This window comes from Daphnia pulex, chromosome 2 (assembly GCF_021134715.1).
Source record: "Daphnia pulex isolate KAP4 chromosome 2, ASM2113471v1".
Lineage (NCBI taxonomy): Eukaryota > Metazoa > Arthropoda > Branchiopoda > Diplostraca > Daphniidae > Daphnia > Daphnia pulex.
The window spans coordinates 6,448,376-6,475,679 of NC_060018.1; the positions used below are offsets into that span (position 1 = coordinate 6,448,376).

General features: G+C 36.1%; 7 protein-coding genes across 22 annotated transcripts in view; 3 read left to right on the top strand and 4 right to left on the bottom strand.

Annotated features, from left to right (window-relative positions):
* LOC124200893 (twitchin-like) overlaps nucleotides 1-1,899 on the bottom strand; it is a 45,027-nt gene extending 43,128 nt beyond the window's left edge. For all 16 annotated transcript variants that reach the window (XM_046597383.1, XM_046597375.1, XM_046597367.1 and 13 more), the window contains exons 1-2: nucleotides 1,576-1,899; nucleotides 49-515 (exon numbers count right to left, since the gene is read on the bottom strand). In XM_046597383.1, the coding sequence (XP_046453339.1) occupies nucleotides 49-361 (313 nt within the window). In that variant the 5' untranslated portion in view covers nucleotides 362-515; nucleotides 1,576-1,899. The remainder of the gene's footprint in view (nucleotides 1-48; nucleotides 516-1,575) is intronic.
* Nucleotides 1,900-4,368: 2,469 nt separating this feature from the next.
* LOC124189027 (ubiquitin-conjugating enzyme E2-17 kDa) lies at nucleotides 4,369-5,664 on the bottom strand. The gene is made up of 4 exons (XM_046581987.1): nucleotides 5,385-5,664; nucleotides 5,214-5,294; nucleotides 4,898-5,102; nucleotides 4,369-4,799 (listed from the first exon to the last, which is right to left on the bottom strand). The coding sequence occupies exons 1-4, from the start codon at nucleotides 5,426-5,428 to the stop codon at nucleotides 4,674-4,676; spliced, it is 456 nt and encodes a 151-aa protein (XP_046437943.1). The 5' UTR covers nucleotides 5,429-5,664; the 3' UTR covers nucleotides 4,369-4,673.
* Nucleotides 5,665-6,151: 487 nt separating this feature from the next.
* LOC124189026 (probable citrate synthase 2, mitochondrial) lies at nucleotides 6,152-8,576 on the bottom strand. The gene is made up of 7 exons (XM_046581986.1): nucleotides 8,377-8,576; nucleotides 8,009-8,158; nucleotides 7,750-7,947; nucleotides 7,508-7,696; nucleotides 7,241-7,440; nucleotides 7,067-7,170; nucleotides 6,152-7,000 (listed from the first exon to the last, which is right to left on the bottom strand). The coding sequence occupies exons 1-7, from the start codon at nucleotides 8,422-8,424 to the stop codon at nucleotides 6,468-6,470; spliced, it is 1,422 nt and encodes a 473-aa protein (XP_046437942.1). The 5' UTR covers nucleotides 8,425-8,576; the 3' UTR covers nucleotides 6,152-6,467.
* A 314-nt stretch (nucleotides 8,577-8,890) lies between these two features.
* Nucleotides 8,891-10,159, top strand: LOC124189052. Its single transcript, XM_046582015.1, has 2 exons — nucleotides 8,891-9,682; nucleotides 9,742-10,159. Exons 1-2 carry the CDS (start codon nucleotides 9,194-9,196, stop codon nucleotides 10,054-10,056), a joined length of 804 nt encoding a protein of 267 aa, XP_046437971.1. The 5' UTR covers nucleotides 8,891-9,193; the 3' UTR covers nucleotides 10,057-10,159.
* A 25-nt stretch (nucleotides 10,160-10,184) lies between these two features.
* On the bottom strand, nucleotides 10,185-13,296 carry LOC124189050 (serine/threonine-protein phosphatase 2A 65 kDa regulatory subunit A alpha isoform-like). Its single transcript, XM_046582014.1, has 9 exons — nucleotides 13,105-13,296; nucleotides 12,574-12,765; nucleotides 12,061-12,441; nucleotides 11,762-11,974; nucleotides 11,435-11,693; nucleotides 11,244-11,368; nucleotides 10,904-11,173; nucleotides 10,608-10,842; nucleotides 10,185-10,543 (listed from the first exon to the last, which is right to left on the bottom strand). Exons 1-9 carry the CDS (start codon nucleotides 13,186-13,188, stop codon nucleotides 10,530-10,532), a joined length of 1,773 nt encoding a protein of 590 aa, XP_046437970.1. The 5' UTR covers nucleotides 13,189-13,296; the 3' UTR covers nucleotides 10,185-10,529.
* Nucleotides 13,297-14,213: 917 nt separating this feature from the next.
* Nucleotides 14,214-15,634, top strand: LOC124208976 (zinc finger protein 98-like). The gene is made up of 5 exons (XM_046606849.1): nucleotides 14,214-14,566; nucleotides 14,641-14,916; nucleotides 14,985-15,046; nucleotides 15,109-15,257; nucleotides 15,348-15,634. The coding sequence occupies exons 1-5, from the start codon at nucleotides 14,349-14,351 to the stop codon at nucleotides 15,609-15,611; spliced, it is 969 nt and encodes a 322-aa protein (XP_046462805.1). The 5' UTR covers nucleotides 14,214-14,348; the 3' UTR covers nucleotides 15,612-15,634.
* An 854-nt stretch (nucleotides 15,635-16,488) lies between these two features.
* On the top strand, nucleotides 16,489-27,100 carry LOC124208901 (adenylate cyclase type 6-like). The gene is made up of 25 exons (XM_046606765.1): nucleotides 16,489-16,808; nucleotides 19,127-19,206; nucleotides 19,300-19,424; nucleotides 19,920-20,207; nucleotides 20,320-20,919; nucleotides 21,119-21,268; nucleotides 21,400-21,521; nucleotides 21,619-21,711; nucleotides 21,818-21,964; nucleotides 22,023-22,082; nucleotides 22,141-22,239; nucleotides 22,376-22,520; nucleotides 22,711-22,823; nucleotides 22,932-23,088; nucleotides 23,162-23,259; nucleotides 23,334-23,418; nucleotides 23,501-23,617; nucleotides 23,707-23,880; nucleotides 23,972-24,141; nucleotides 24,786-24,925; nucleotides 25,003-25,112; nucleotides 25,179-25,398; nucleotides 25,473-25,604; nucleotides 25,736-25,860; nucleotides 25,931-27,100. The coding sequence occupies exons 3-25, from the start codon at nucleotides 19,335-19,337 to the stop codon at nucleotides 26,081-26,083; spliced, it is 3,588 nt and encodes a 1,195-aa protein (XP_046462721.1). The 5' UTR covers nucleotides 16,489-16,808; nucleotides 19,127-19,206; nucleotides 19,300-19,334; the 3' UTR covers nucleotides 26,084-27,100.
* The last annotated feature ends 204 nt before the right edge of the window (nucleotides 27,101-27,304 follow it).

A 27,304-nucleotide genomic window follows, 5' to 3' on the forward strand; every position in this document is an offset into this window, starting at 1 on the left:
AGAAGAAAATGAAAGATGATCAAGATGATTGAAGAAATTTGAACTCACGGCTGAAATTCAGGTTGATTGAGGCTGCCACTTCGCCTAATTTGTTATGGGCACTAACTTTATACGAGCCGGCATCTGTTTCAATGACATCATCGAGTTCGAGGACGACCAAGTACTTGCTGGGCGTCAGTTCTGTCATTTTCATCGTCGTGCGATCATTTTCGACCAGCTTGGTTTCGCCGCGAAACCAAGTGATGGCCGGCAAAGGATTGGCCACCAATTGACATTCGAATACCAATCGGTTGCCATCATCTTCTTGGCGAAGTGTCGGTTTCTGAGTGAAACTCGGGGCCAACTCTTCATTCACACCCATGGTGGCTCACTTGCCGCCTGAATAGGCGTGCCACCCTTCCAGTAAGGGAAGGGCGGGAATGGGATTCTCTGTGACTGATGAACGAAACTTCCCAGTGATTAGGACATCTAGAGATTCCGCTCCCGTCTGTACTAAATGCGATCGCCGCCGGATCCTGACAAATAAAACAACAAGTTTGGTATAGAAACATGACACGCATTAAATTAGATGAATTTTATACATTCAAATGTTTCATTGATTATGTAATATGAATACGAATTAAATAGAACTTATTGGAGCAATACACATATTTTAAGGTTTAGTTGTTTGAAAAAAAAGAATGTTGATTGTTTGTTGAGAGTTTTCTTAAATGGTGACTCAGCATTTATTTATGCTTTGCCACTTAATAATCCCAGACGTGATGTTGGTAAATAGTTCAGAAAAAAAGGTTTTAATTAACTTTTCTCTGGTTGTTCTTAATTTTGTCCCAGACAGACCAAAATACATTTTGTGATTGGATTTGCATTTTGATAGCGCATTATCTATATGCCATCAATTGATGTGCACGAGTACCAATACCAATTCCCTTTTACTTCTAAAAAAACAAAAATAAAAAGCGAAAATCGAAGAGAAATCATTTTCGAGCTTAAAAATAATGTGCACAATACACTGTTCATTAACCTTATTTTTACTTGAGGTCATGAAACGAAAGCTAGCTGATGCTGGATCGCTTTGAAAACGAGCCTAGGTAGAGGTACTATATGGGTAACAAGGAACCTAGACGAGCCAGCCAGGATTTCCTGAACAGCGTCCCAAAATTAACCTAGCTTGCTCAACCAAGCTCAAGGTAGTAGCCCCCATACTCTACAACTGACTTTTTCTTTGTAATGCCGGGTGTAGCCAAAAAGAAAGAAGGTCTACATATGCTGCTAGACTCTGCGATGTGGACGACGTCGAAAATAAAAATGTGAAATCGTTGCACTGCGCTGGAATTGATTTCACACATTTTCGGGAATATATAGACGAGTCTAGCGTCCTATATTATATATGAGCTCGTGAAAACCTCGAAGATGACCGGATTCAGTACGAGCTGATCCTTAATTTCTTGTCAACAAACTTGCCCCCCCCCCCCCTCAACGGATGTTGTTGTTTTCTCGAAAGTTGTTCGCTCTTGTAAAACCCACAGGAAGATAGGATGACGTAGGAGGAGAGTAGAAGATGTGAAAGAAACTTACCGTGTATCTTTACGCTCACTTCAAACTGTTGAGAATGGAAAGCACTGGGCGTGTGACACAAGAAATGACTACCGATGGATCGAGAGATGATGCCCGTTTATCAAGCGAAAAGTGAATCAAGCGTGATTTCAAAAAATCAAGGCGCTTATGTAACTAGCTCTCTTGGCTGCAACACCTACTAGCCAACTGCAGAGGAGACGACTTACTGTGGAGGAGAGCAATCACTTGGATCCCAGAAGGGCAAGAGCAAGTATTAGCAGCAGCAACCGTCAGCCAGTCTGTCCTGAAAATAGACTGGTCGACGGCGCGACAGTACCGGTTGGACTTGTGAAGAAAAAATCCCCAGCAAGCGGGAGAACTACAGCAACAATCTGCCGAACTGGCTAGAATAAAAAAAAATAAAAAAAAAATAAAATAAAATAAAAATTTCTTGTCTCTCTTCATGTCGTCTCCCTCTCCTTTTCGTTTTGTTTTTATTCCGTGTTTTCTCAAGTTTTATACCTTTAACGAGCAAGTTGGATTAAAATAGTTTGGATAAAGTCGAGCTACTTTTTGCAAAGCCCAGTTTCATACAGAAGGAGAAAATAGAATCCATTTTGAGGAGGAAAATAAGCAACTAACATTTTCCTGTTTCATTTTTGACACTATATCTATTGGACCTTTTTTCAGAATGTGTTTTTTTTTCAAGGGATCCTAATGCAATTGGACAAATCAGCTCATTTAAATTTAATTAAAGAAGAAAATATAAAATTGTATTATTATTTTTTTCCAAATGAAAATTGAGTCATACATTCCGGTAACTAATAACAGACATGAATGATTCCAAATGTCGTTAAATAAGTAATCAAATACGTAATAAAACTGCCAACTTGAGAGTTGAAAAATTCAAATAAAACGAAATCTCAATATTCTACATTCAAATTAACTTTCAATATAAAACAGATGCTGTCTGCGCCATTATTTCCAAACTGTGTGACATCGAATAAGACAGAAACGTGAAATTGTCTGCAATATTAATGAAGGCCATATAGTAACCCTATGGCGATAAGATTCTAGAATTTAATTTTCTGCAAAAAAATACGTGGTCTAAACTGACCGTTGTAAAAAAAAACGGACTTTTCTCATTTTAGGTTATTCCTGTATAATGTATTCGTTGAACCGAAGGCGGGTTTAAAAACACACCCTAAATAGTGGGTAGTCAAAATGTGTGTGGATCGAGCGAAAAGCTGATGTAGGTTGCTGCTATTGGTTCTGGTATGTTATATGTCGCCGTTTTTAGGAGGCGAAAGGGTGGTAAAGAATATATTTTGCGGTGGATCCTGCAAGGCGCGCCACATAGTTCGAATACTAGCGAGTTTCTTACTAGCGCGCTAGTCTGAAAATAAACCCAAACCAAAAATAGCTCTTTAGGAAACACGCTGGATTTACCTTTTCGTATGTTTTCTATGCACACAACCTCAGAAGGGATGCTTTCACATACGAAAGCAATAAGCGAGAGGGAAGTTTAATTTATTCTCCGGCTTTTGTTATTTCAAGTTTATTTGATGTTTATCTCCGTACCAATTTATTGCGAATGAACGGAAATCCAGTCAGCACCGTAAAAGGACGAATACATGTCTTTGATTTACGAATTACACAGAACTAAATATTTTCTACAGTCGTGTTTTAAAAGTGGATTTAGGACAGCTTTATAGTGTACACGGATGATTTTCAGACATTTACTCAGTCAAAGTTATTTTGATACTGTGCAACCAATGTAAATATAACAGGAAACAGGATGCTCTAGAATATGTTTTTCAATTTTTGTATCCATTCTTTATGTACTAAACACAATTTAAATCACTGTGAATCACTGTTAACAGCATGATTCATATTAAACAACATTTATGGAATTTTCGTATTTTGATTTTATTTATTTATTTTATCGTCAGAGGTTTTTGGCCACGGGAAGTCGGCAATAGACGGAACGGGAAGTACCAGGCGTAGCTTCTTCTCCAAGCGGTGAGGTTCTCAAGCTATGAGTTCATCCATCTAAAAGTATCGCAGTTGACTAGCCGAACTTTTCTATCTAGGATTTAAAATATAGCTATACTACATTTCATGAAACGAAAATTAGAAATCAAGTACCGATCATGAAAAAGGGAATTATGCAAACTGATCTCCTGAATACCTAATCTATCTATGTGGCTCATGCATTCACCAGCGTTCGTTTTCACACCTGAACCATCCGTGGGAAAGTTTACTATTACTGGCTAGTAGGCCGATTGTCGAATAGTACTTAAGCTTCGTAACGCAAGCCTCTCTTTGTATAAAGGGTTCATTCCTAGGGATGCAATTTCATTCAAACGACACAAACGTCAAACGGTATACAGGCCTACACGGTTTGTCCATGCAGAAAATCGGTTGTGCAAAGTTCCATAGTGACGAAGGAGAATCCATCGATTACTGCAGTAACTGCACATCCAAACTTATAGCCTTTTCAAAATGATTACTACAATACTACAATCTTGTTTGTACTTTAATTTGCCCATTTGTTTTATGAACATGAATACATAATAACTAATGCACTATTTCTAGCGATTAATTATTACTTGGCCACGTAAAATTAACGAACTGATACAGCTAAATTTCTAGCAAAAGGTTTTTTTAATACAGGTAAATCAAGTGTAAAGAATTTCGCAATTATACTAAGCTATCACGTGAAGGACGATGGGCACGAAAATTTATTTAGCAATCATTGTAATTCTTTTTACGATAGTTTTAAAGATGTCTTTGCTAGTTGGGAACTTCTTATCGGATTTCAATTTGTCTTTTGTATTTCTCGTGAATAAAAAATTGATTCTTGCTGAACTACATTCCAACCTGCTTTTAAAAGTTCAGGTTTCGCTTTTTCTGAAGCAGAAACATAACGGTGAGGTGTCAATCACCAATGGGAAACAGCAATATACAACAAGGAAATTGAGAAAGAAAAAAAAAAACACTTAGTAGTGAGGTCCATAAGACCTGGGCTTAACTGATTGATGGTTGGGGAAATTTGAAGAACGGAATATAGGAAAGTTGAGGCAAAAAGCAAAGCAAAGGTTGGTGTTTCAAACAAGCTAATCCATCCAAGATTGTTCCACACAAGCCTTTACTCGTTTTTCGTATTCGCGTCGATTCTCCTTGTATAGCTGTGCTGCCATCGAGTTGGCTGGGCTATTTGGATTGGGATCACTAAGAAGTGACTAAAAAAATTGATAAAGAATTCAATCAATCATCAAACAATAATAATCAATCAAAACATAAATACACATAGTATTTAGATGTATGAATCATATTTTACCTGGATAGAGGTGAGAATTGCAGAGACATCATAGGTGGGACTCCATCGATTTTGAAGGATGTCGAGGCAGATTCCTCCATCAGCATAAACATTGGGATGAAACATTTTTGACACAAATCTCACTGTAGGGGGCTTATTAGGGTATTCTTCAGTGAACTCAATGGTCAACTTAAACGTTCCATCTTCAAATGGAGTGTCATGGGGGCTGAAAATATTAAAAAAAAAATAATTAATATTCAATGTGCAAAAAAAGGAAATAAAACCAACATTATTTGTTAATAATTAAGTAAAGAAATTCATTTAGCATTCAACATACCCAAATATAACTGCATTCCATATCATAATATTGTTGTCCGTTGGAGCTCCACTTACCCCAGCAGGTGGATCTTCTTGCAATCTAGAGGATGTACATGAGATAAAAACAAAATAAGCGTAAAGAATACACTTCTTTTTTTAACGGAGCTTAGTTTAAAATAAGTATATTAACCTCTTGAAGTCCCTCATTAATCGTCTTCTGGCTGGTGTAGACATTAATTGTTGATTAACCCTATTCGACCGAAATAAACGCAGTTAACCTGATATAATAAGTTATCTGAGCACTTTATTGAAACTGTTGCGTTAAGAATTTATCCTTCGAAGAGAAATTCAATCGACTATCGATCAACCTAAACCATAAAATCTGTTACGAAGTGAGCTGAGAACAGAAGAAATCCTTAACTGGGGCAGCCATACAGCTAGTAGCCTAGTACTAGAAATCGGCAGCGCCCTAGTGGAATATTTAAGAACTTGATAGTGGTAACCGTCCATTTACAATTTTTCAATCACTTTCATCAATATGAACCAATGAAAAGAATGAACGTAGGTAGCTACAGAAAAAAAACGAGAAAAAAATATTTTCTTTTGTTTAGAAAATAACATAAAAAATAGAATTAAATTTAGAATATTTCGTCATTGCGCAATAGCTTTATTAAAAGAAAGAAAAAAACTGAAAAGAAACAACTTTTTAGATACAGCATTTCCAAACCAGCCATATTTGTGCATAACGCCCAAAACCGGTGATGTCAATACAGGTAACAAATAATATCTTGAAGTTGCCGGGAAAACATGTTCTCATTAACTTAATGCAAGCTTTTTCTTTTTGGGAGGTGGGTGGGTGGGTGTTGGGCTTGTAGCAGTTGGAGAAGACGAAAAAGTAGCGCTGAAGTTGAAATAAAATTTTGAAACACAAAATCAATCAAAAATTCTTCGGTGTAGTTACATCCAGTGAAAACGTTTATTATTGTGGGTATTACAACTATTACTTTAGGGTTTTACAGACGATCAACTTCTCATTACTACTATGACAGGTGACACCATCGAAACGTGTTTGTACCAATCCCTTGTTCCAGTTAAGTCGCCGTTATTAAGAAATTCTATTTAGGTTTGCATTGAAAAAATTCCAGGAGATGGTGTCGCACACTCAGGAATAATCTAACACGGATTCGACTTACAGTCAACACGAAAACAAAGTAAAAGTTTGATTCTTTAACATGTAGTAAGGTTGTATATTACTATCAGTTCGTCAAAATTATTACGCTCCTTTTGCCGCATTGGCTTGGGATTGGAGGGATTTAACTAATTTCATAAGTCCATCAGTTGACATGGATTTGGGTCGCTCGAGTGGGAGACCCAACGCACGATCCCAAACCAAAGATGCCAGCACACCGAGTGCTCGAGATACACCGAATAGTACGGTGTAATAGCTCATTTCAGACATGCCGTAATGCTGCAGCAAAACACCAGAATGGGCGTCAACGTTTGGCCAAGGATTCTTGACCTTTCCTGTTTGCAGAAGGATATCTGGGACAATTTCGTATAGCTGGGCAACAAGCTTGAACATCTTGTCGTCGGGCAAATGCTTGAGAGCAAATTCACGCTGACAAGTGTAACGCGGGTCAGTTTTGCGCAACACAGCATGGCCATACCCAGGTACTACTTGTCCAGAAGCAAGCTGCTGTTTAATGAGCTGGACCAAACCCTCTTTAGTCCACCCATCTCCCAAAGCAGCTGTAATTTTGTTTAAGAACACCAAAACTTCTTGATTGGCCAGTCCGTGAAGAGGTCCTGGTAAACAACAACAACATTTTAATTTGGACCTCACTACATATAAACCGTGCTAAATTAGAATACCTGCTAATCCATTCATACCGCCAGCAAATGACAAGTATGGATCTGATAAAGCAGATCCTATCAGATGGACTGTATGTGCCGAAACGTTTCCTCCTTCGTGATCACTACAAAAACATTTAAAAAATAGTAACGCCAATTAAACTTGACTTAATTATAATGCCAAGACGGCATTACCTGTGAATAGTTAGATAAAGTCGCAACAGTTCGGTAAACTGAGGGTCGGTGTATCCTAACATGGATGCGAAATTAGCTGACCAATCTTTTTTGGTATCGATCGCTCCAATCGAAGATCCATCGCGATATAAATTACGATAGATTGTGGCAGCGACAGTAGGAAGTTTGGCAATCAAATCCATAGAATCTTCGTAGACGTACTATAACGGTCACATCAATCGATTGATATCGTGTGTTTAAAAACATGTAATATTAATGGTCACCTACCTCCCAATATTTAGATTTGTGAAGTCCCTCAGAGTAAGCTTTGGCAAATTTGGATTCACTGTTCAGGGCAGTGATTGCTGCACTGAACTGTGACATTGGATGAAGGTTGGCTGGGAAATTATTGAGCATGGTCACAACATGAGATGGAAGATCAGCACGGCTTGCCCATTCTTTAGACAAGCTTTTCACCTAAGAAAAATAGTTAGGTAAAACATACAAGTGATATATCCATCAGATATTACTTGGGCTTCATTTGGAACATCTCCAGTAATCAAAAGCCAGAATAAACCTTCAGGTAGAGGTTCTTCCCCGCCTTTAGCTTTAGGTAGCATACGTTGGCATTCTGGAATAGATAATCCCCTGAAGCGGATTCCCTCTTCAGGATCTAGGACAGATGTTTCTGTGACCAAACCTTTCATGCTGCGCATACCTCCATATGCCTAGTTTTTTTTGTGGGTTATTTATGATTCATCATGTGATTTGTTCATATGTGTAACCCACCATATCCACTGTAATTTCACCAATTTTTACATTGCCATGTTCTTTACGGAACTTCTTGACACGTTCCTGTTCATAAGGGATTTTATTGTTAAGAACATCCTTCAGATCAGTATGATCAGAGAATGCTCTTACAATGGTAGAAATAGAGCCCTGCAGGATAATTATAAAATGTGTTACATAATGAGAATACCAATATTTATACAACTATATATATTAGAGGCACCATTTGAAACAAAAGTGCTAATTAAAAAAAGACATGGAAAGAATTTTTGCAATATTTAAAGAAATGGATCCTAGAAAGGCGGAAATTTGTTTCGAACAGAAGTAAGACGTCGAGGATTTTTTCACTTATACCAATTATATTTTACCTGAGGAGGGGAGCTTAACCGCAAAGATAATGTGCGAAACAGAGCCATGTCAACAAGAGATGCAGTTTAACTAGCAATGACGAAAGTTAATAAAGCTGGGTAAAGTGACCGAAACCGTGATCCGCAAATATGGAGCTTTTACGAGGTCACCAGATCTTCGTGAATCGTGTGTCTGTAACTTAGATAATCTAGTGTAAATGCCTCCAGTTGCTTTTTAATGCTCTGAGATTTATAGAGCGCCATCTCTTGTACATTGCAAATATTTGGCAAAATTCGGCTACCGTTTTGTTGCTTACTCCTTTTTATAGATATTTCCTATTTCTCTTGAATGTGTAAGGTTTATGGAATCCAAATTTATTATATTCTCTTGATTTATATTTCGGAAGGTTTTATTATTTAACCTGAGCACAGTAGAGGCGCTAACAGATCCCTAGAAATGAAAGCAAAGATCGCCATCGGGCCTTTTGAAGTAGAAACAGACGATGTTCTTGTAATTGTCCGTTGCCAAATGGTCGAAAAATCCGTTTTAAATTTGTGATCCAGAGATAAAAAGAGTGGTAAGCCAGAAAAAATCCTTTTATGATATTTTTCGTTGCGATTTTTTCCACCTTTCTTTGAAGTTCTCATTCATTTATATTTCACAAGTAATATGATATAAATTAACCGTCTGACAACGTAGTGTTCGTTGTAATTTTTCATTAACAATTTTAAATATCTGCAGAGCAGTTATATAGTTATGAAACTCTGCTAGTGGTTGTTGTTTATTGGATTTCTATTTTGGAAACTACATATTCATCTATAAGATCACTATTGTGAGATGGAGCGGTCTCGTCCATCGAAGGATTCTTCTCAACAGCTAAGAAACTCTGGGACCGTAAAAGTGTTGAAAAAAGGTGCAAACGGAACAGTTCCACTAGACAAAGTCGGTAAAAACAAATTATTTTCATCTGACACCAAAAAAAGGTTCTCGTCTGTCAAGAAACGTTCTCACGTTGAAATTCTCAACACTTCAAACGCCAAAAGTAAAATAAACTCTCCTATTGTGGTAATTGAAAATGAAACATCTCATGTGGACATACTTCAAAGAATCCAAGCTGTTGGGATACCTAAAACATACAATTCAACATTATGCAGCTATTCAACCACTGCAACACACCAGCAAAAATTAAACCAACCGATATTTCAAAGTTCTGTTGTCCTTATGAAAAACCTTGAAACACTGAAGAATTTGGAGATTGAAACTCGGAATTTACTCAGCCACAAAGTTGAAAAGGATAAAAAAATGCAGAAATTATTAAACTCAAAGGTATTCTTTTTTATGATTTATTTTCTAAAGAAAACCTATAATCTTTGGATGTTGTATAGGTTTCAACAGTTTTGAATCCATCCAGGCAAATTTTTTCTCGCCTTCAGCCTATTTCATTTAATGTGGAACAGCTTGTGGATCAAGATGAAACAAGGCTTCACAATCTAGCAGAAAAGAATGCTCCACAAATGCGATATAGGGATCCTGAAATTGCTTTGAAAGATTTTATTGATTGTATGGTTATTTCTAAAACTCCTATCCTACCTGAATCTTCCTTTCATGATCAGTGTTGTCAGTTTCAAATCAATCCATTTATCCAACATCAGATTCCAGGCAATAATAATTTAATTCCATATTCATTTTGGTTTCTGTAAGAGTTGTATAAAATTTTTCTCCTATAAACTTTGTATCTTAAGAAGTTACACAAATTTTCTTACGGTTGTATTTCTAATTCTAATAAACTACGATTAAAATTAATTCAATTCTACTCATACGTATCGAATATGAACAAAAAACGTTGCTTTGTATTTTCAATTTAAATGATGGAGGGGAAGGGGTTACATTTGAACAGCTACATTAAACATCCGGTTGGGATAAGGACTTCGAAAAAAATGCGAAACAAGTATGTCGCTGAAGGTGAGTAGCGAGTGTGTGTCTGTCCTAATCGATATCCCATGAAACGAAGGGTTCAGTGATAAAGTCAATGATGATAGTGGTACTACATAAAGAATAGGGACTTGCCAATAGTAGAAATTCGGGGGATGAAATAGAAGTATTAAGAGAGGAGAAATTAGAGGGACAGCAGGTCACATCTATAGATCTTTACCGATGGATGTTTTGTTGATTTTCAGCCGGAGAGAACTAAAGACAGAAAAACAATTGTTTGTACTATTCGCTGATGCAACAAACTATAAACGAATTTTACCTGCAAGAGCTTCGGATGCAAAATATTTCACATCGACATCGGTATCTGTGATTAATTTATCGAGCACGGGTTTAATAGCACTATGGGTTGCCTGTGCTTCCATTCGAGGTGTTAATTTCTGCAATGACTTTGCGACGTTAAAACGAACATTCGCTACGTTATCATTCGCCATAGAAATAACCGTTGGAAGCAGTACTTTGCCAGTCACATCTGGTCCACATGCTTCCGACAAAACCTAGAAAAAGAATACGTTAATATATATAATAATAAAATTGAAGGTTATTTCTTTTTCTCACGTTGATGCAAAATAAACACGTCATACGATGAAGATAATTCTGATCTCGTGCCATTGCCAATACTTTCGGAATTACGGTACTCTGGGCCCATTCAACACCAAACTTCTCTACTAGTTTCTTCAAGTTGTTCGTGGCAGCTTCACGGATAGCATAAACATGATCAACTAACCAAGCCATACAAAGCGTGTTCAATTTCTCGTCGAAGAATTCTACTCCCAGTTGACCGGCCAACAAAGGCATATACTCGATGATGGCCAAACGTACTCTCCACTGTTTCGGATGAATGAAAAATAAAATAAAATTATTAGATCTAAGATGAGAAAGTTAGACGAGCACTTACTTTGGAATCTTCGGCTAATTCAACGATCGCCGGAAGAAGCGACTGCGATAACTGCTGAATCCCAATAACACTATTAACGCAATCCAGATTCGAGATAATATTTAATCGAACTTCAGGACATTCATCTGAAAATTTAAACAAAACCAAAGATGAATTTGATTATCTTCACGTAAATCGAATTGAAAGAGTACCTTTCAGTTGGGTCAAGAACAACGGTAAAAGATGCTCAATCGTGTTGTCTTTGCCTAAAATAGGACTAAGACCCATTATAACAGCAGCCAGGGCCGATTTGACATGTTGATTAGCATCTGAGACTAACTCTTTGACACACGGCAAAATCTGGTTCATGATAAGATTTTCTCGGAAAGCGGGATCTAGGGCTTGGCAGAAATCCCGCACCTTATGAGCAGCTGCGGCTCTTACCTCGGCTTCGGGATCTTTCAGCAGCGCCTTTAGATTTTAGAATAATAAACTTTGATATTTCCGAATATGTTTTTTAAAGACTACAATCACCCTACTTGGAATGCGGACACCAAATCTTGTTTGGAAATTTCCGGGCCAACAGCTTTTTGTAATTCGGTGAACTTATCAGCCACCATATAACGTACACGCCATGATTTGTCTTCGGCACACTGTCTAAGAGTTGGCATCACAAGCTGTTCGACATCCTCTTGCTGAAGGAGCTCGGCCATAGACACGCAAGCTTCAACTGCCAAAAGTCTCACGGAATCCTACAAAAAAATTATTTATTAAGAAAATATGAAAAGGAATCGAAATTTAACGGATAGAAATATAGAGGGAAAAACGTGTTAAAAACCTGCTCATCTTGCGCCAAGAGGACGAACATGGGAATCAAATCGGCCTTTAACCATTCGACTTCTACAACGCGAGCAAACTCTCCAAGTTTAGACGCTGCAGCACGACGCACCATAGGAGTATCGTCTTGACAAAGCATACGAAACGTTGCCCTTAGTTCTCCTTTTACATTATGCGACACTTTGGAATACGCAACGCTGAAAAGTCCGCATGCCGATGTACGTGACGTGAACCAATCCCCAGATGCAAGTCTTCTCAATAATGGAACAAAGTATGTTTCCAGGTCTGAAGGACTATGCTGTTCTGATATGAGACGAAGTGACTCAACAGCTTTATCGCGAACAACTGTTTCTTCAACAGTGGCCAAAGATTCCAATGGAGGCTGAAATAAAATTTGTAGTAAATTAGGTCTTCTAATATTTCAGGAAGTAAAATGTTTGTAAGATGGAAAATAAAGCTCAAGTATGTATGAATTTTCAATATGTAAAAAAATAGTTTGGCAAATATTACTTACAAGAAGACAATGAACAAACTCTGGACCGCCAACTAATGGAGTAAGAGCTCCCAGTTGTTCCGCTAATGCCAATAGCACTTCATCTTCATCATAGATTGTATCTGTGAGGAAAGGTATCAACTCGCTGCGAGTTCTTTCAATGCCCAATGCCAAAGCAATAGTTGATAACTTCTTGATGGAGTTGAGTCGAAGCTAGAAGTAAAGAAATGTCATTAACAGAAAATTACATAACAAACATATTAAGTAAGTGTCAACAATAATATGAAATTAATATTATTTCATTATCCTAAGAAGCATTGAATCAAATGTAGATCAGAAGAAAGTTTTTAATTTTAAACAAAAATACATTTGACACAACACTGCTATGACTGTTGCAATAGGCTGTCTGATGGTTTACAATTTACATGAATACCCCTATTGTAATAGGGTACTGCAGCAGTGTACATATACCGCCAATGAAACTCGAAACGACATTTATGGAAGTCTTTCCATTAGAATCACATTATATTAACGAGAACATTAAAAGATTACCTGGACATCTTCATTCCGTAACTCATCAATCAAAACAGCTATAGGATACAACGAATCATCGGTTGTTGCATCGGCGGCCGCCATCGTGTAAAAGTCCAAAAAAACCTAACTGGACCAATGTCGTCCTAACTCCTACACTTACTGATTTACCCAGCCCTTCTTCCCCAATGCTACGTTGCCAGATCGAAGGGAAAGGTGAATTTTTTTTCAGACTCGCTTGCTTTTCAATTTTCAAATACGTTTAACGTTTTACATTTTACATTGATTGCATCTATTTTCTCTTTGAAAAATTAAGCCATAATTCTACGTGTTTCGGCGTCAGAACCCTTCTGTGGAACTTCAAAAGTGTTGTGTACTTGTGTTTTTCACTCTTTTCCCGGCGAACAGAACATACGTAATTTATATAATTTTCTAGAAATTAAGGAATTTTGCTCTCCTCTGCTACTGAGGGAAACATTTACACTAAAATCGAATTAATTATTTCTGTGTGGTACGGCTACGAGTGTGACATCTTAGAGGTGTTGCCGGCCCATTAGAATTTAATTTTCAGCTTTATATTTGTGGCACAGACTTTCACCGGAGTCATGTACCCTTAGGTTACTTCACTTAACGTAAAGTCTGCAATAGGCCCACGATGAGTTGACCATTGTCAAATACTACGGTTACAGTCCAGTCCAGAGCCAGCCATATCGGCGTATTCCCTCTGATGCACTCTTTGACCGCTTTGGTTAAACGACTTCGTTGGTGCTAAAATGGGTTTATTTATTTAGTAATCAAAATTATAAAAATACGAGATAATATAGAATGTTTGCATTAATAAGTAGAATTTTGTTTAATTATGTAATTTTGTTACTACATAAAAAAAGTCAGCGAACTAGCGAATTTTTTGTAGCTCACATAGCGCTTACAAATGGGGGAAACCCAAGCCTATTTTTGATTCTTTTCATGCGAAAAAAAATAAACACTCCACCGGACCGGATGAAGATCTAGTCCAGAGTGATCTCCAGAGACTTTTCAATCGTTTTACCTCAGATCTTTGACTTTATAATTTTTTTTTTTGTATTCGATTTTGAGATATTAACTTTTTCTCATTTGGCAAGGTTTTTGGTGTTCGGGCATTTTTCATTCTGGCATCGCTGTATAGTTCGATGAGAAAGCAGACAAAATAAATTTTCATCAACGACGAAACAAAAAATTCAAACCGATTCAAACTACTTTCTACACAAGCAATTAATAACTTATAAATGGAATTTTTACTAGAACGTGACAGCCGCAACTCAGCCTTGACTGATTATCTAAAGAGTATCTACGATAATGGAACGGCTGCTGACATACTTCTGTTGTCTGATAGCTGTCAATTCAAAGCCCACCGCAGTGTTTTGGCTGCTGCTAGCCAATTTTTTTATTTTATGTTGAAAGACGAAGTTGTGGATGACTGTGTAATTTTATTCACAGAATACAGGTATTTTATATAGTTTGAAAAAAATATATAGCTGAGAGCATAAGTTGAACTAATTCTTTTATTTCAAAATTTAGTAGTCGGCATGTTCAGAAGATGCTGGAGTTTATTTATACTGGGACAACAACTGTCAGTGAAAAAGAAGAAGACTCATTCTCAAATTTGTTGATGGATTTAGAAATTGGAGGAGTAAAACCAAATATTTGTGCATCATCAGCTTTCGGTGTTGTAGAAAGAATAGAAGATGTTATGTTGGTGGAAGCTGATAAATCACCAGATGCTGCTGAAGGATCAAGAAATTTAAAATGTGAAATTTGTGGTCAAGTTCTTAAAACAAGAACCGGACTGAGAATGTAATGAAATATTTTGTAGTCTTTTAGAGATAAATTATTGACTTCAAGTTCTTTAATTGATTTTTTAGGCATTTGCTAGTTCACCAAGGATCTAAAGGAAAGGTTTTTACCTGTGATGTATGTGGAAAAGGTAGGTAGTTAAATTCAAATTGTTTTGCCTTATTTCAATTAAAAATAGAAAATTACATTCAGGTTTCAGTCAAGCAAGCCAATTAAAAACCCACATGAGAATTCATACAGGGGAGAAGCCCTACAAATGTGATGTGTGTGAGAAATCATTTTCCCATGCATCAACACTTTCTGAGCATAAAAATTTGCACGATGAAGTCAAACCATTTCAGGTAAAACATTTTCTCTTTATCTTAACAGCCATTGATAGTTTGGAATATTTAAAATATTGTTTAATACCGTTTAATGCATTAATATTGCAGTGTAATGTATGCAAACAAGCATTTGCTCAACGTAAAGCCCTCCGATCCCATAACTGCCATGAAGATAATCAGAACATCAACAGCAAAATGTTTCCATGTCCTTACTGTAGCAGATCTTTCAGTACTCGTAGAGGTTTGGCTATTCATAAAATGCATCAACATGTTGAAACTGCTAGTGAACCAATATTGCAATGTGATCTTTGCTCTACAACTTTTACTAGTGAAAACGCGTTTGAAACGCATTTGCGACATCAACATAGTTAGCCCAATAAAACCTCTAATTGTTTTATTGTCTATCATTATTTTATTTTTTTTAGATTTATTATTTAATGCTGTTATTTCTATTATCAGACCTATCCTATATACAATAAGTAGTAATTTCTAATAGCAATTAAACTGTCTGGCGTGAACGTGATAAATACGTAACTGAAATGTAATTCCCAATATAATGCTGGAAACGGGCATCGCTAAATGATTAAAATCTGTATTTTTCATTCTAATCATTTACATAATAGATGTAGATGTCAAAATGTAGATATCCGCTAAACAGTGATGGTTGTCATTGGACGATTTTAACTAGCTTTCTCCATGTTTGTCGAAAGAACTGTCGGATTGCACAATTTTACAATCTATTGGCGTGTTACCTACAATCATAAATGTGCTTGCCTCTAGTCTTCTACCCACATACACAATATGAGCAGAGGCGTTATGACCCCGTGGATTTAGTGTTTATGTTCACCCGCTTTTTTACTCTTCAGACCCACATAAAGTTCCCAATACTATTTATTACAATATGAGTTTATTAATATTTAATAATTCTGTTATAGGACTATTGTGTTTATTGTTCTTTTTCGATATGGCGAAAAAATCTTTAAAATGAAACCACATTTTAAAATCATAAAAAAAATCAATTATTTAATTGAGGTTCCTAAGGCTATTCGAGGCTATAACGACAACACTTAACGCATGCTTATCAGATGCACGTCATACTGCATCTGCATAAAGATCCTCCACATAATGATAATTATAACGAATAAAATCATTTAAAATTGTGTTAAAAAAACATGCCGTCAATTTAACATTATTTAGGGAATAAATCAAATCATCTTACGGAGATGGTCAAATTTATCTGCCAGGAAGAAGTCTGAAATAAGAAAAATTTCCTCTGGTTACTTGATAAAGATTGGGCGGAGACTAGGTAAACGTGGGCGGAGTTTCAGACCAATCCTTGTTGTACCGTAGATCCCAACCATGGAGGATATAACAGATCGTCACTACCAGCAAACTGAAGTCGTGCAATGGACCTCTTTAAGGAAATTTGTTAGGGAAGTATAGTTTCAGTGAGAGTGTAAAAAATGCTTTCGAAAAGTGAGGTTAACTTTTGCTAGAAAAACAAATCGATTGAAACGAGGTGTTCCCAAAAAACGTTGTTTAGTTTCTTCAGGAATACAAACAGATTTGGTAAGTGAAATCTTTACGATGATATTTAACAAGAATCCGTACAGAAACAGGAACTTTTTTCTATTCAGCGGATTTTTAAGCTTTTGTACAAAATATAGGCAGATGTAGTTATCCTGACACATACAAACCATTCGAGCTTCACAATGTTCACATCTTTATTGATTTTCCCTACCTTTCCCACGACGCAAATCAATACATTGGAACATGGTGAGCAGTTGATGAATCTGTCGCGAGGTTTCTTTTCTTTTTTTGAAACTAAACATTTTCCTCCGTGTTGTACTACTCAAGAGAAAATCGACTGAAATGTGGGAGATTGAGATATTATGATTTATCTTACAAATAAAACGAAAACAAACTAACTTTTTTTTTAAAGAGAGGACTGTTCACCGTGCAAACAATTCAATCATAGCAAATATATTATAAATCTTGAAATTAATTCCCTATTTTGGATTTACCTTTTCAGTCAAATTTAGAATAATATATCAGATCATAAACTTGTTTCCAACGAATTTCTAATTTATTCACAATCCGTAAAATGTAAAACTCAATTAATAATATTTGTATGTAAAATTTCGTTCTTTATAGCGATGTTAGCAAGCACTGCTATGTCATTTTCCATAATTTCGAAAAACAATATTTCAAAGTAAACGACAGCAAACTCTTTCTATATTTCAAGAAAAATGGGCACCTTCAAATATTCTAACTTTGTAATAGGCTGCACAACTAGTGCATAGAATCCAAGCCACGCATCCCTATTGATTTTCTCTACCTTTCTGACGACATGAATCAATACTGGAACTTTGTGCGATACATCTTTTCTCGAATTCGCCGTGCGAGTTTCGTACCATTCAAATATCTAGTCCTATGGTCGAGTCTCATAACCGTCGTTCAATTTATCATGGTGTAAAATCAACGAAATAATGAATTGGCAGATCTTCCAATCATACTTTTCTTCAGAGATAGGCCTGCTCGGAAACACGATTAAAGAAATAAGTTGGCCTATACAAGGCTGAACTTGTTATAGTTTATGAAAATATCGATATTGTGAACAATGAAGGAGTTATATAACTCCGGTGATCAACAGTATACAGCTAGCAAGAGATCTCGCATATTACTAAGGAATTCATTACCCAATCAACGGATTTACGCGCATCACCGAATTGCAATTATATACGGTACATCTCTTCGGGAGCTATGATTAGATGGGACCTATAATCGCTATATTGCGTCACCGTAAACCCAAGCCGGGAAACTTTACAAAACATTGCATTTAACTAAATCAAGGTTTCAAGTGGAATTCAGAGCTAAAAGGCTTAAGAGTGAATATTTTGGTTCTGCTGTTGGAACGTGAGAAATCTTATAATCTCTCCACTTTGAGCTGAATCAAATCATCAACTGATGATTGGTTTTTTTCTTTTTTTTTGGGGGGGGGGGGATTTGAAGGGGGTGGGAAGTGGGGGTTGAGAAACGAAGAAAAAACCAACCGAAAACAAAAAAAGTAACTCCGCCCCTTGGTCGTCTCATCCAATCACAGTGCTCTAAATTTCCGCAAACTTCAAATAACGAAGGTCTTCACCTCTAAAAAGAAGGTCCTGTGGATAGTGCTTGCCTGGGCAATTCATAACAAACTAGAGATAGAAATTCTAAGAATTAGATTGCTAAATTACTTTCTGCTCTGGCAGATGTTATAACATATCATTATTAAAGATTGATTATTTTTAATACCTTTAACCAAACTATAAAATCTATTTTCCCCTATCTGCGTAAAAGCTTTTTTCTTTGTTATGGGTAAAAAAGTTCGATTTTTTTTTTAAACACAACGAGGGTCCTGGAGGCCGTACCCATACTGACTCATCAACCTCTGCTGTTCCAATTTATCCACCAACTCTGGCTCCCTGGCTCGTAACCAAAAAATTACGTTAACTTTTAAATCCGGACCCAAACCTACCCAAAATATAATGGCGTATGATGACTTCGACAATAAAAAAGATACGGTAGCGAATAAAATAAGGTAGCGGGTGGAGCAAAGAATACAATAAAACGAAATTAAATCATGTTATTAGTTCCCAAACTATAGGGGAAAAACAAACTTATGACCCATATCAAGTCCCAGCATCATTCCCCACTAAATTTAAGACATTACAACAGCCATTGAGGATTGATTCGATTCAATAAACCGAAAAATTACGAAATAAAAGCTAAATTTTTTACTATTTCAGTCAAATCTTAACGAAATAATAAATGATTTTAGATCAAATTGAGAATAATTCAATTTATTTCACTTCAAATTAAATTAACTATTTTTATTTTATATGTAGGAGAAGAAATAAACATTTTCTACTTCAACATTATGTTACATGGAATTTTACTGGCTACTACCATATCCACATTCGTACAGGTAATCAAAATATTTAATTCACGCATGGGTTTCAATAGAATTATTCTAGTCATATTTACTAAACTAATACCTCTATTAATTTTTTATTTCCAGACATACCACAACTTACAAAATCAGCTAGAAGGAAAATGCACAGAAGCAACAGTGACTCTAGGCGTGATCGCCAGCAACGATTCAGCTTTAAAAATCGCATGAAGCCAAGTTCTTTACAAGATGTGGTAACATACATTTTATTATGGCAACATACAGGATAAAAGAGACTAGCAAAAGATATTCGCAAAAACAGTAGCCCTATTCCTTGATCCCTGGGTAATTTGTGTGAACATTATTCGAGAAAATATTGGCATTCCGTTCGATCAGTCTTTCAAACAGTCTTTTCTTTCCCCGTGTTTTATTTGAAACACAAACGGATTACCTTTAATTTGTATTACATTTTTTAATTTTTACCACATGCTCTTATTCCAAATCAATACGTCCCGGTTTTACCTGTTGATGGAATTTACCTTTATATGAGGCTAGGATAAAGTCCATGGACATTCTATATAATCATCCGGCTTTAGAACAGTGCACAGGTCGTTTATTGTATAAACAAGCCATTTCAAAACAAGTCGACGCTATTCCTCGGATGTGTATTTTAGTTGAAATAACTATCAAACACATTTTTGACTGTACACAATCCATTGCAAATAATATTTTGTTTCAACTGTTTATAGGACAATGATGTGGGGGGCAGAAGTGCCAGCTTACGCCACCATAAAACACCAACATCAGCAGGACAAGGAGCAACAAAAACCGGCGGGACAAATGGCGGGGGGGCTACGGTGGCTTCTAGTGTCATTAGTTTAGGCTTTTCCATGTCATCCGTCAATGATCCGACCACCCCATCTGGAATGGGTCCATTAAGTGGACAGACCCCTAAGAAATCTAACTGGGAAGTAATTGAGCATTATCACAAGTCAGGACTTCATGGAACATCTTCAAATAGCCGAGGAAAGCAACAGGCAAGAAAATATCCGGATCACTTTTTATTTATTATTATTCATTTCTTATTGTATGCATGCAAAATATGTAGTACTTTATGGTATTCGTCGTTCATTTGCATATTTTTCTTAGGAGGAATTTGGAATAGCAGTGGCAGCCCCAGCAGTCAACAATGAATTTGTGCTGTTGGAAGACAACAGGCGCTGTTGGTGGAATCTGTATCAACTTTTGAAGCGTGTTTTTCGATCTCATCGTTTTAAAGACGTCCACGTCGAGGTTTTATATCAACGTTATTTTCTGCGGATGAATCAAACCAACTTGACAAGCTTGCTGGCTCTGCTTATTGCTACTGCACTCGTTTTTACAGCGCTCAACTACGCCATCGGCGGCAATCAAGGCCTTCTACAAGGCGTGATTATAGGCTTGTTTGCTCTTCTCTATGTCGGTCTGGAGTTGCTGGTGACCCGCTCCTTTCTCAATGAAGTCTATCTCATCGTATTCTCATACATAATATTGGCTTCATTTGTCGGAACGGAGCTTGTGCTAGCCTTAGACAATGCTAGGAAATCAGCTGTAGCCGGAGCTTGGTCCACCGTATTTTTCATTTACATCACCTATACCTTTCTGCCTCTTCATGTTCGGGAGTCGTCCATTTGTGGCTGTCTCCTGGGAGTCACACAACTAGCGTGTGCACTAAGTCTCAATTTCGAAGACACAAATATTTGGAAACAGGTATAAACAGCACAGCTGAAGACGATAAGAGATGAAAGAGAAATGTTCCGGTATATTGCACGACTGCTGGAATTTAACTAAACGATATAGGCCTGTTTTATTTAAAATCCCTTAGTACTTTAGCTACTTTTTCACTTGATTTCACTTTTTATACCTATAAGAAGAACACAAATATATTTCTTTTTGAAATCCCTTGTAGATATTGGCCAATGGGGTTTTGTTCCTATGCACAAATATAGCAGGAATATTCACCCATTACCCATGCGAAGTTGCCCAGCGTCAAGCTTTCATAGAAACGCGACAATGCATTGAGGCTCGAATTAATATTCAGCGAGAAAATCAACAACAGGTAATTCAGAGGCTATAATGTTAACTATATAACGTGATGCGTATTGCAAAGTCTAGCTACGTTTCCACAATATGGCATTGTGACTTAATAAAATACATGTAAAATACAGTTCTTCAAATTCCTTATTTCAGGAAAGATTGCTGCTTTCGGTACTTCCACGGCATGTGGCAATGGAAATGAAAGCGGACATTGCTGGAAAGCCCAAAGATACAATGTTTCACAAAATTTATATTCAGAGGCACGAAAATGTCAGGTATAAAACAGACTTATTGAAAAGAAAAAAATTATTCAAATGGAAATTGTTTGTTAATGACTTGTTTTTTTATTTATTATTTGCCAATTGGAATCAGTATTTTGTTCGCCGATATCTGTGGATTCACAAGTCTTTCTGACCAATGCACGGCTGAAGAGCTCGTCCGCCTACTCAATGAACTTTTTGCCAGGTATACGGACACTGGATTATCCGGATTTACAAAATCCAGAAAAAAAAATGGGATTTTAAGTTGATTAATTGAAAAAAATTAATTGAACTAAAATTAATCGTTTCAGGTTTGACCGACTCGCAGCTGAACATCACTGTTTACGCATCAAGCTGTTAGGTGACTGCTATTACTGTGTTTCCGGGTTACCAGAACCAAGACCTGACCATGCACATTGTTGCGTCGAAATGGGACTAGATATGATTGATGCAATTGCGTAAGAAAAGTTCTATCAACTTCAATGATTTTGGCAATCAAATGATTTTTTTTTGCAGGCTTGTAAGAGAAGTTACTGGTGTAAATGTAAATATGAGAGTTGGTATTCACACTGGAAGGTAAAACATACGAACCAACATTTATTAAAGAATTATTTAAATTTTTTTCTTAAAATAGAGTTCATTGCGGAGTTCTTGGACTAAGGAAATGGCAATTTGATGTATGGTCTAATGATGTGACTCTCGCAAATAATATGGAAAGTGGAGGGATTCCTGGGTAAATTATTCTTAAATCTAATATCCATTTTGTGTATAAGACAAGCTAAGATTTAAAAAAAAAACTTAAATCCGGTAAAGATCACATAACAGTATCGAGTTAATATATTTTCGATTCAATGTTATTCATACACAAGGCGGATACACATTACCAAAGAGACGTTAAAATATCTCGGAAGCGACTATCGCGTAGAACCTGGTCACGGTGGAGAACGGAATGGATATTTACGGGATCACAACATTGAAACATTTTTAATAATTCCCAGCGATAAATATCGAGATGTAAGTGTATATTTTCACGACATCATAAAAATACGTGAAAATGAAAAATTTTCCTTTAACCCGAATTCAACCTCCTGGTTGGACTGAAAAAATAGAGTAGCCTTGGATTTTTTAACGTTAAAATTTTTCCAAGTGTAATTTCTTGATTAATTAAAAAAAAAAGTCGAATGAAATATTTTTATCTTTTCAGCACCACGCCAAAAAAACCAGCAGCTACAATTCCATGAACGGAACGACATCAACGTCTAAAGAAATGCGCGTCATGGGTCATTCAGAGCACACGAAACAAAATATCCATAACAAGTAGGTTGCAACATTTATTGATTGAAAATTGATTTTCATGATCTATATAAGTAAGAACAATTTATTTCAATGCAATATTGGATTAACCAAAGACATTCTAATCATTAGGCTAGGTTTTGGCGATAATCAGGAAAAGAAAGATCCAGAAGTCGAAGTAAATGACTATCTTGCGCGGGCTATAGATGCAAGAAGCATTGACCGTCTCCGTGCGGAACATTGCCGCCGTTGGTTACTAACCTTCCGAAAACCGGAAACTGAAGCCAAGGTTTTTATTCTTTCACATATAAAATTTTAAAATAATCATTTCTTAATATTAATCCAATTTTCAATTGATTTAGTATGCCAAAGAACGTGACAGAATGATGGAAGCCTATTTTATTTGCTCGTTTTTCATCCTGGTTTCCATTCTGATTGTTCAGTCTATCGTCATCCCACAGTAAGAAAAAAATATCAAATATGAAGTAATTTCTAAAATAACTACCCATTTATAAATCAATATATTTTTTGCAGATCAAATGTGATGTTACTAACCAGCGCAATATGTGGTGGAATATTGTTACTGATTGTTATTATCGCCGTCGCCGAGAAATGCAGTGCAAGTTTACATTTCAGATTATAAATCGTTTTGATTTATTCAAAGCTAATTTTTTAATTTTTACAATAAAATTTTTATTTAGTGTCTACCTGATGAGCTGATGATGTTCTCTCGTCGTATAGCTGCCAGTCATCGTTTAACACAGCTGCTCTCAGCATGGGTAGTTCTTATTCTTTACGCTGTTGCATGTGCTCCACTGGTGAGTAAAGATTTTTTTGTAAATCTTGTTAATTAATTCAAACCATTAACTCAAATATATCGTCACATTGAATAATACTTCGATTTAAGGTACCTATTTCGGAAGAAAAAATGCCACCTTGCTTGATTCAATTGATACAATTAAATAGCTCCACAGTACTTAACCATGGAAGATTCAAAGATTTGTCGTTCCTCCCCAATGTATCTATTTCTGAAAGCAGCACTGAAACCTCCAAAGAAGTATGCACATCCCCTTTTCCTCAGGTAATTTATAATTCATAAACTTTTTTTTTTATGTTTTAAAAATAGATTAAATTATGAAAATTCTTTTTATTTCTCTTTTTCTACCATTTAGTATGTCACACTTTGTGTCATGCTGGCGATGATATCCAGTTCAGTATTCCAACCGATGACAAGCTTGCTTCGCTTGGCTTTGCTGATAATCATGAGTTCAGTTTATCTTTATCTTGTGTTTGGAAGCCATGCAGCTGTTTTCGAATCCCAGGATATTCTACTGTTGATGAGGTAAGATTTTCTCATTTATTTTTTGCGATAACATGATTGTCGAATACGTACCATTGTTTTTGTTTTTGTTTTAACTTGAGAAGAAAATTCGTTCAACAAAGTTATTAACGTTTGCATTTAAAATTAAAATGAAAAGTCTTCTTTTTTAATTTAGATTTTTTCCTGCTAATTAAATGTTGTAATATTAATTTAATATTGTAACATTAAAGATTATCTAAATTTTTTCCGAACTTTTGGCGATTAGAAAAGAAAAGGATTTACAGACCTACTTTCGAACGGATGACGCGAAAGGCAGAATGCTCTCTTTTGCGTGTTTTATCTTTGCGTCTTTTCCCGAAAAATTCTTCTTTTTATTCAATGCATCAATAATTAGACCCCCCCCCCCCCCCCGCAATAGTTGAGTGTATTAGAAAACAAAATTTTTGTTGGCTTGGTTATTCGTAAAAAACTCAGTCCAAATAAATTTTTGGCCGAATTGTAAATTTGGCAATTTGATTATGTTTCAAAGTCTCCCCCCTTTGATTTTTGAATGCGAGTATAGGGATCCGTCAGTAAGAAAATAATATAAGAAATCGTTCCCCCAGAAGTCTTTAGTTCGCACTATATCCAGGTTCATATGCTCACAGTTTTGTTATTACTAAAAGGGAACCGCCAGACTCAACCATATCTTTGGGTATGCTGACAGCTTTGATATTAGCTGCGTTTGTGGCTGCGTTTGTAATTCACGGGCAACAAATTGAGGCAACTTCGCGATTGGACTTCTTATGGAAACTGCAAGCAACTGGTACGTCTATTCAACTGGTGTTGGTGAATGTAATGAGCAGAAATATTAATTTCCAAAATAAATATCCAAATTTATAGAAGAAAAAGAAGAAATGGAACATTTACAGGCGTACAACCGTAAACTCCTAGCGAATATTCTTCCAGTTCATGTCGCGGAGCATTTTATGTCTATGGATAAACATAATGACGTAAGATTTGATAATTATAAATTTAATCTAGTAATGTGATATTAAAATTTCCCCTTTCTCCTGCAGGAACTTTATCATGAACAATGTGAAAGTGTGTGCATTATGTTTGCTTCAATCCCAAACTTTCCAGAGTTTTATGTTGAATTGGAGTCAAATAATGAAGGCGTCGAATGTCTTCGACTTCTCAATGAAATCATTGCCGATTTTGATGAGATTTTAAGTGAAGACCAATTTAAATACATTGAGAAAATCAAATCGACCGGATCAACTTACATGGCTGCCTCTGGTATACATAGTGATCTATCTTCAAATTGGTCAGTCCGTTGTGTTAACTCAGCATTTCTAAAATATATATTATAGGTCTCACAAAAGCAACATGTGACATGAAGAATTTTAACCACGTAACGGCTATGGCTGACTACGCTTTACGGTTAAGAGAGCAACTGGATTACGTCAATGAACATTCCTTCAACAATTTCAAAATCCGAATAGGTAAATTTTGATAACCTTGCGAACTGAGCGCGAAACGTTTATCCGTGGCATCTAGTTACATATTACTCGCATAAAAAATGTTTATCATTATTCAGTGAACTGCTTATATTTTTTTTTTAAATTTTGCTCAGGAATTAACATTGGACCGGTCGTAGCAGGAGTAATAGGTTCTCGGAAACCACAGTACGATATTTGGGGTAATGCAGTAAATGTTGCAAGCCGGATGGATTCTACTGGTGTACTTGACAAAATTCAGGTAATGTATTATATGCTTTGCTTGTTATCGTCAAATTTAGTAATGACCTCTATCATTTTGAAACGATCAGGTAACGCAAGAGGTTTGCCAAATTTTACAACCAAAGAGTTACCCTCTGACATGTCGAGGAACAGTTAATGTAAAAGGAAAGGGTGAAATGGTTACGTACTATTTGGACGGTTACAGTGTCGATCGTGTTCAAGTCGATGTCGGAACACGTTAACAGTCTAGAAAGTTAAGTATTACCCACACAAAAGAATAAAACCGTTTCCCTTCATATATATTTAAGATTTTATTTAACTAGCGGGAATTTCGAGAAGATGAGATTGGTGATTTAATTCATCATTTATCTTTCGCATTCAATAAATAAATAGATATATATATTGTCACAAATTATATTTAACAAACTAATTTGAGACGCAATGTCACAACCCTATAGGTATACTGACCTTTATTCAGGAAAATATTTTATTATAAAAAAATTAGAAACATTTGCAGATTCACAATATATGTAATTTAAATTGCCACAGTCGCCGTGCTGGTTTTGAATCTTTTTGATTCTTAAATAAAACTATCATCCAATAATGTGACACCCCACTGATATTTGTATCGGGTCACTTAATATCAATCCCTAAGCTCGTGAATGTAAGGTTAAACGGTAATTAACACCAGTACCATTTTCTTATCAATACTTTTGCATTGCGTGGTGAAATCTATGCATTTATCGCGTGTGCTTTTGTTTGAGGGATTGTTACGTTTGTATTTTATTGTACCTTGCCAAATGTGTTTGATGTAAGCAAATGTTTCGGTGTTTTCACGTGCATGCTTCAAAAGTCAATGCGATACTACCCATTATATGAAATGAACCAATAATTACTGCACACTTCAATTCATCGCCATCTTGGAAATTATCAAATTAAAAGAGGCGTACGAAAGCAACAAATTATTTAAAAAAAACCAACTTCTGATTATTTTTGAATCTGCCAACCTCTATCCCATAGGATCAAAATACTTTCATTCTTTGTTTTTACTTGTGACAAAATATGTTGAACCCCAAATATTTCTATATAAATGAAATTGTGCAGAGTGATTTTTTTACTTGGAGTTTGTTACCTATTTTTGAATGCTAGGCAAATATGGATTGCCTTTTGTATTCAAAGAAAATTGCCATAACTTTTGATTTGTAAATCAGATGTATTCCAACACCAATATAACATAAAATATATATTACATAATCAATTTTGAGTGAGTTCAATATACAGTCGTGCTTGAAAGCTTCTTTTCTTCTTGCTTGAAGCAGGCAAACTCTGCTCTGTAATTTTAATTGAATTTGAGGGAAGGTATAGCCTAGAAAGCTCTCTCTACCTCTAATTGCCGTTCATTATAGTGGGAAGTTTAAAGAGAGAAAAAGGAGAAGAGAATGGAGTTTTAACAAGCAATCTAC

Coding starts and splice junctions, on each gene's coding strand:
- LOC124189027 (XM_046581987.1), bottom strand. CDS start 5,428: ATGTCTACACCAGCCAGAAGACGATTAATGAGGGACTTCAAGAG. Junction 5,103..5,213: donor TGGAATGCAGTTATATTTGG/GTATGTTGAATG, acceptor TAATATTTTCAG/CCCCCATGACACTCCATTTG. Junction 4,800..4,897: donor CAATTCTCACCTCTATCCAG/GTAAAATATGAT, acceptor CAATTTTTTTAG/TCACTTCTTAGTGATCCCAA.
- LOC124189026 (XM_046581986.1), bottom strand. CDS start 8,424: ATGGCTCTGTTTCGCACATTATCTTTGCGGTTAAGCTCCCCTCCTCAG. Junction 7,441..7,507: donor ACAAATCTAAATATTGGGAG/GTAGGTGACCAT, acceptor TGACCGTTATAG/TACGTCTACGAAGATTCTAT. Junction 7,171..7,240: donor CTTTATCTAACTATTCACAG/GTAATGCCGTCT, acceptor ATGTTTTTGTAG/TGATCACGAAGGAGGAAACG.
- LOC124189052 (XM_046582015.1), top strand. CDS start 9,194: ATGGAGCGGTCTCGTCCATCGAAGGATTCTTCTCAACAGCTAAGAAAC. Junction 9,683..9,741: donor AGAAATTATTAAACTCAAAG/GTATTCTTTTTT, acceptor GATGTTGTATAG/GTTTCAACAGTTTTGAATCC.
- LOC124189050 (XM_046582014.1), bottom strand. CDS start 13,188: ATGGCGGCCGCCGATGCAACAACCGATGATTCGTTGTATCCTATAGCT. Junction 12,766..13,104: donor TACGGAATGAAGATGTCCAG/GTAATCTTTTAA, acceptor CTTTACTTCTAG/CTTCGACTCAACTCCATCAA. Junction 11,694..11,761: donor ATTTGGTGTCCGCATTCCAA/GTAGGGTGATTG, acceptor TAAAATCTAAAG/GCGCTGCTGAAAGATCCCGA.
- LOC124208976 (XM_046606849.1), top strand. CDS start 14,349: ATGGAATTTTTACTAGAACGTGACAGCCGCAACTCAGCCTTGACTGAT. Junction 15,047..15,108: donor CTGTGATGTATGTGGAAAAG/GTAGGTAGTTAA, acceptor AATTACATTCAG/GTTTCAGTCAAGCAAGCCAA. Junction 15,258..15,347: donor ATGAAGTCAAACCATTTCAG/GTAAAACATTTT, acceptor TTAATATTGCAG/TGTAATGTATGCAAACAAGC.
- LOC124208901 (XM_046606765.1), top strand. CDS start 19,335: ATGCACAGAAGCAACAGTGACTCTAGGCGTGATCGCCAGCAACGATTC. Junction 22,521..22,710: donor CCAGCGATAAATATCGAGAT/GTAAGTGTATAT, acceptor TTATCTTTTCAG/CACCACGCCAAAAAAACCAG. Junction 25,113..25,178: donor CTATGGATAAACATAATGAC/GTAAGATTTGAT, acceptor TTTCTCCTGCAG/GAACTTTATCATGAACAATG.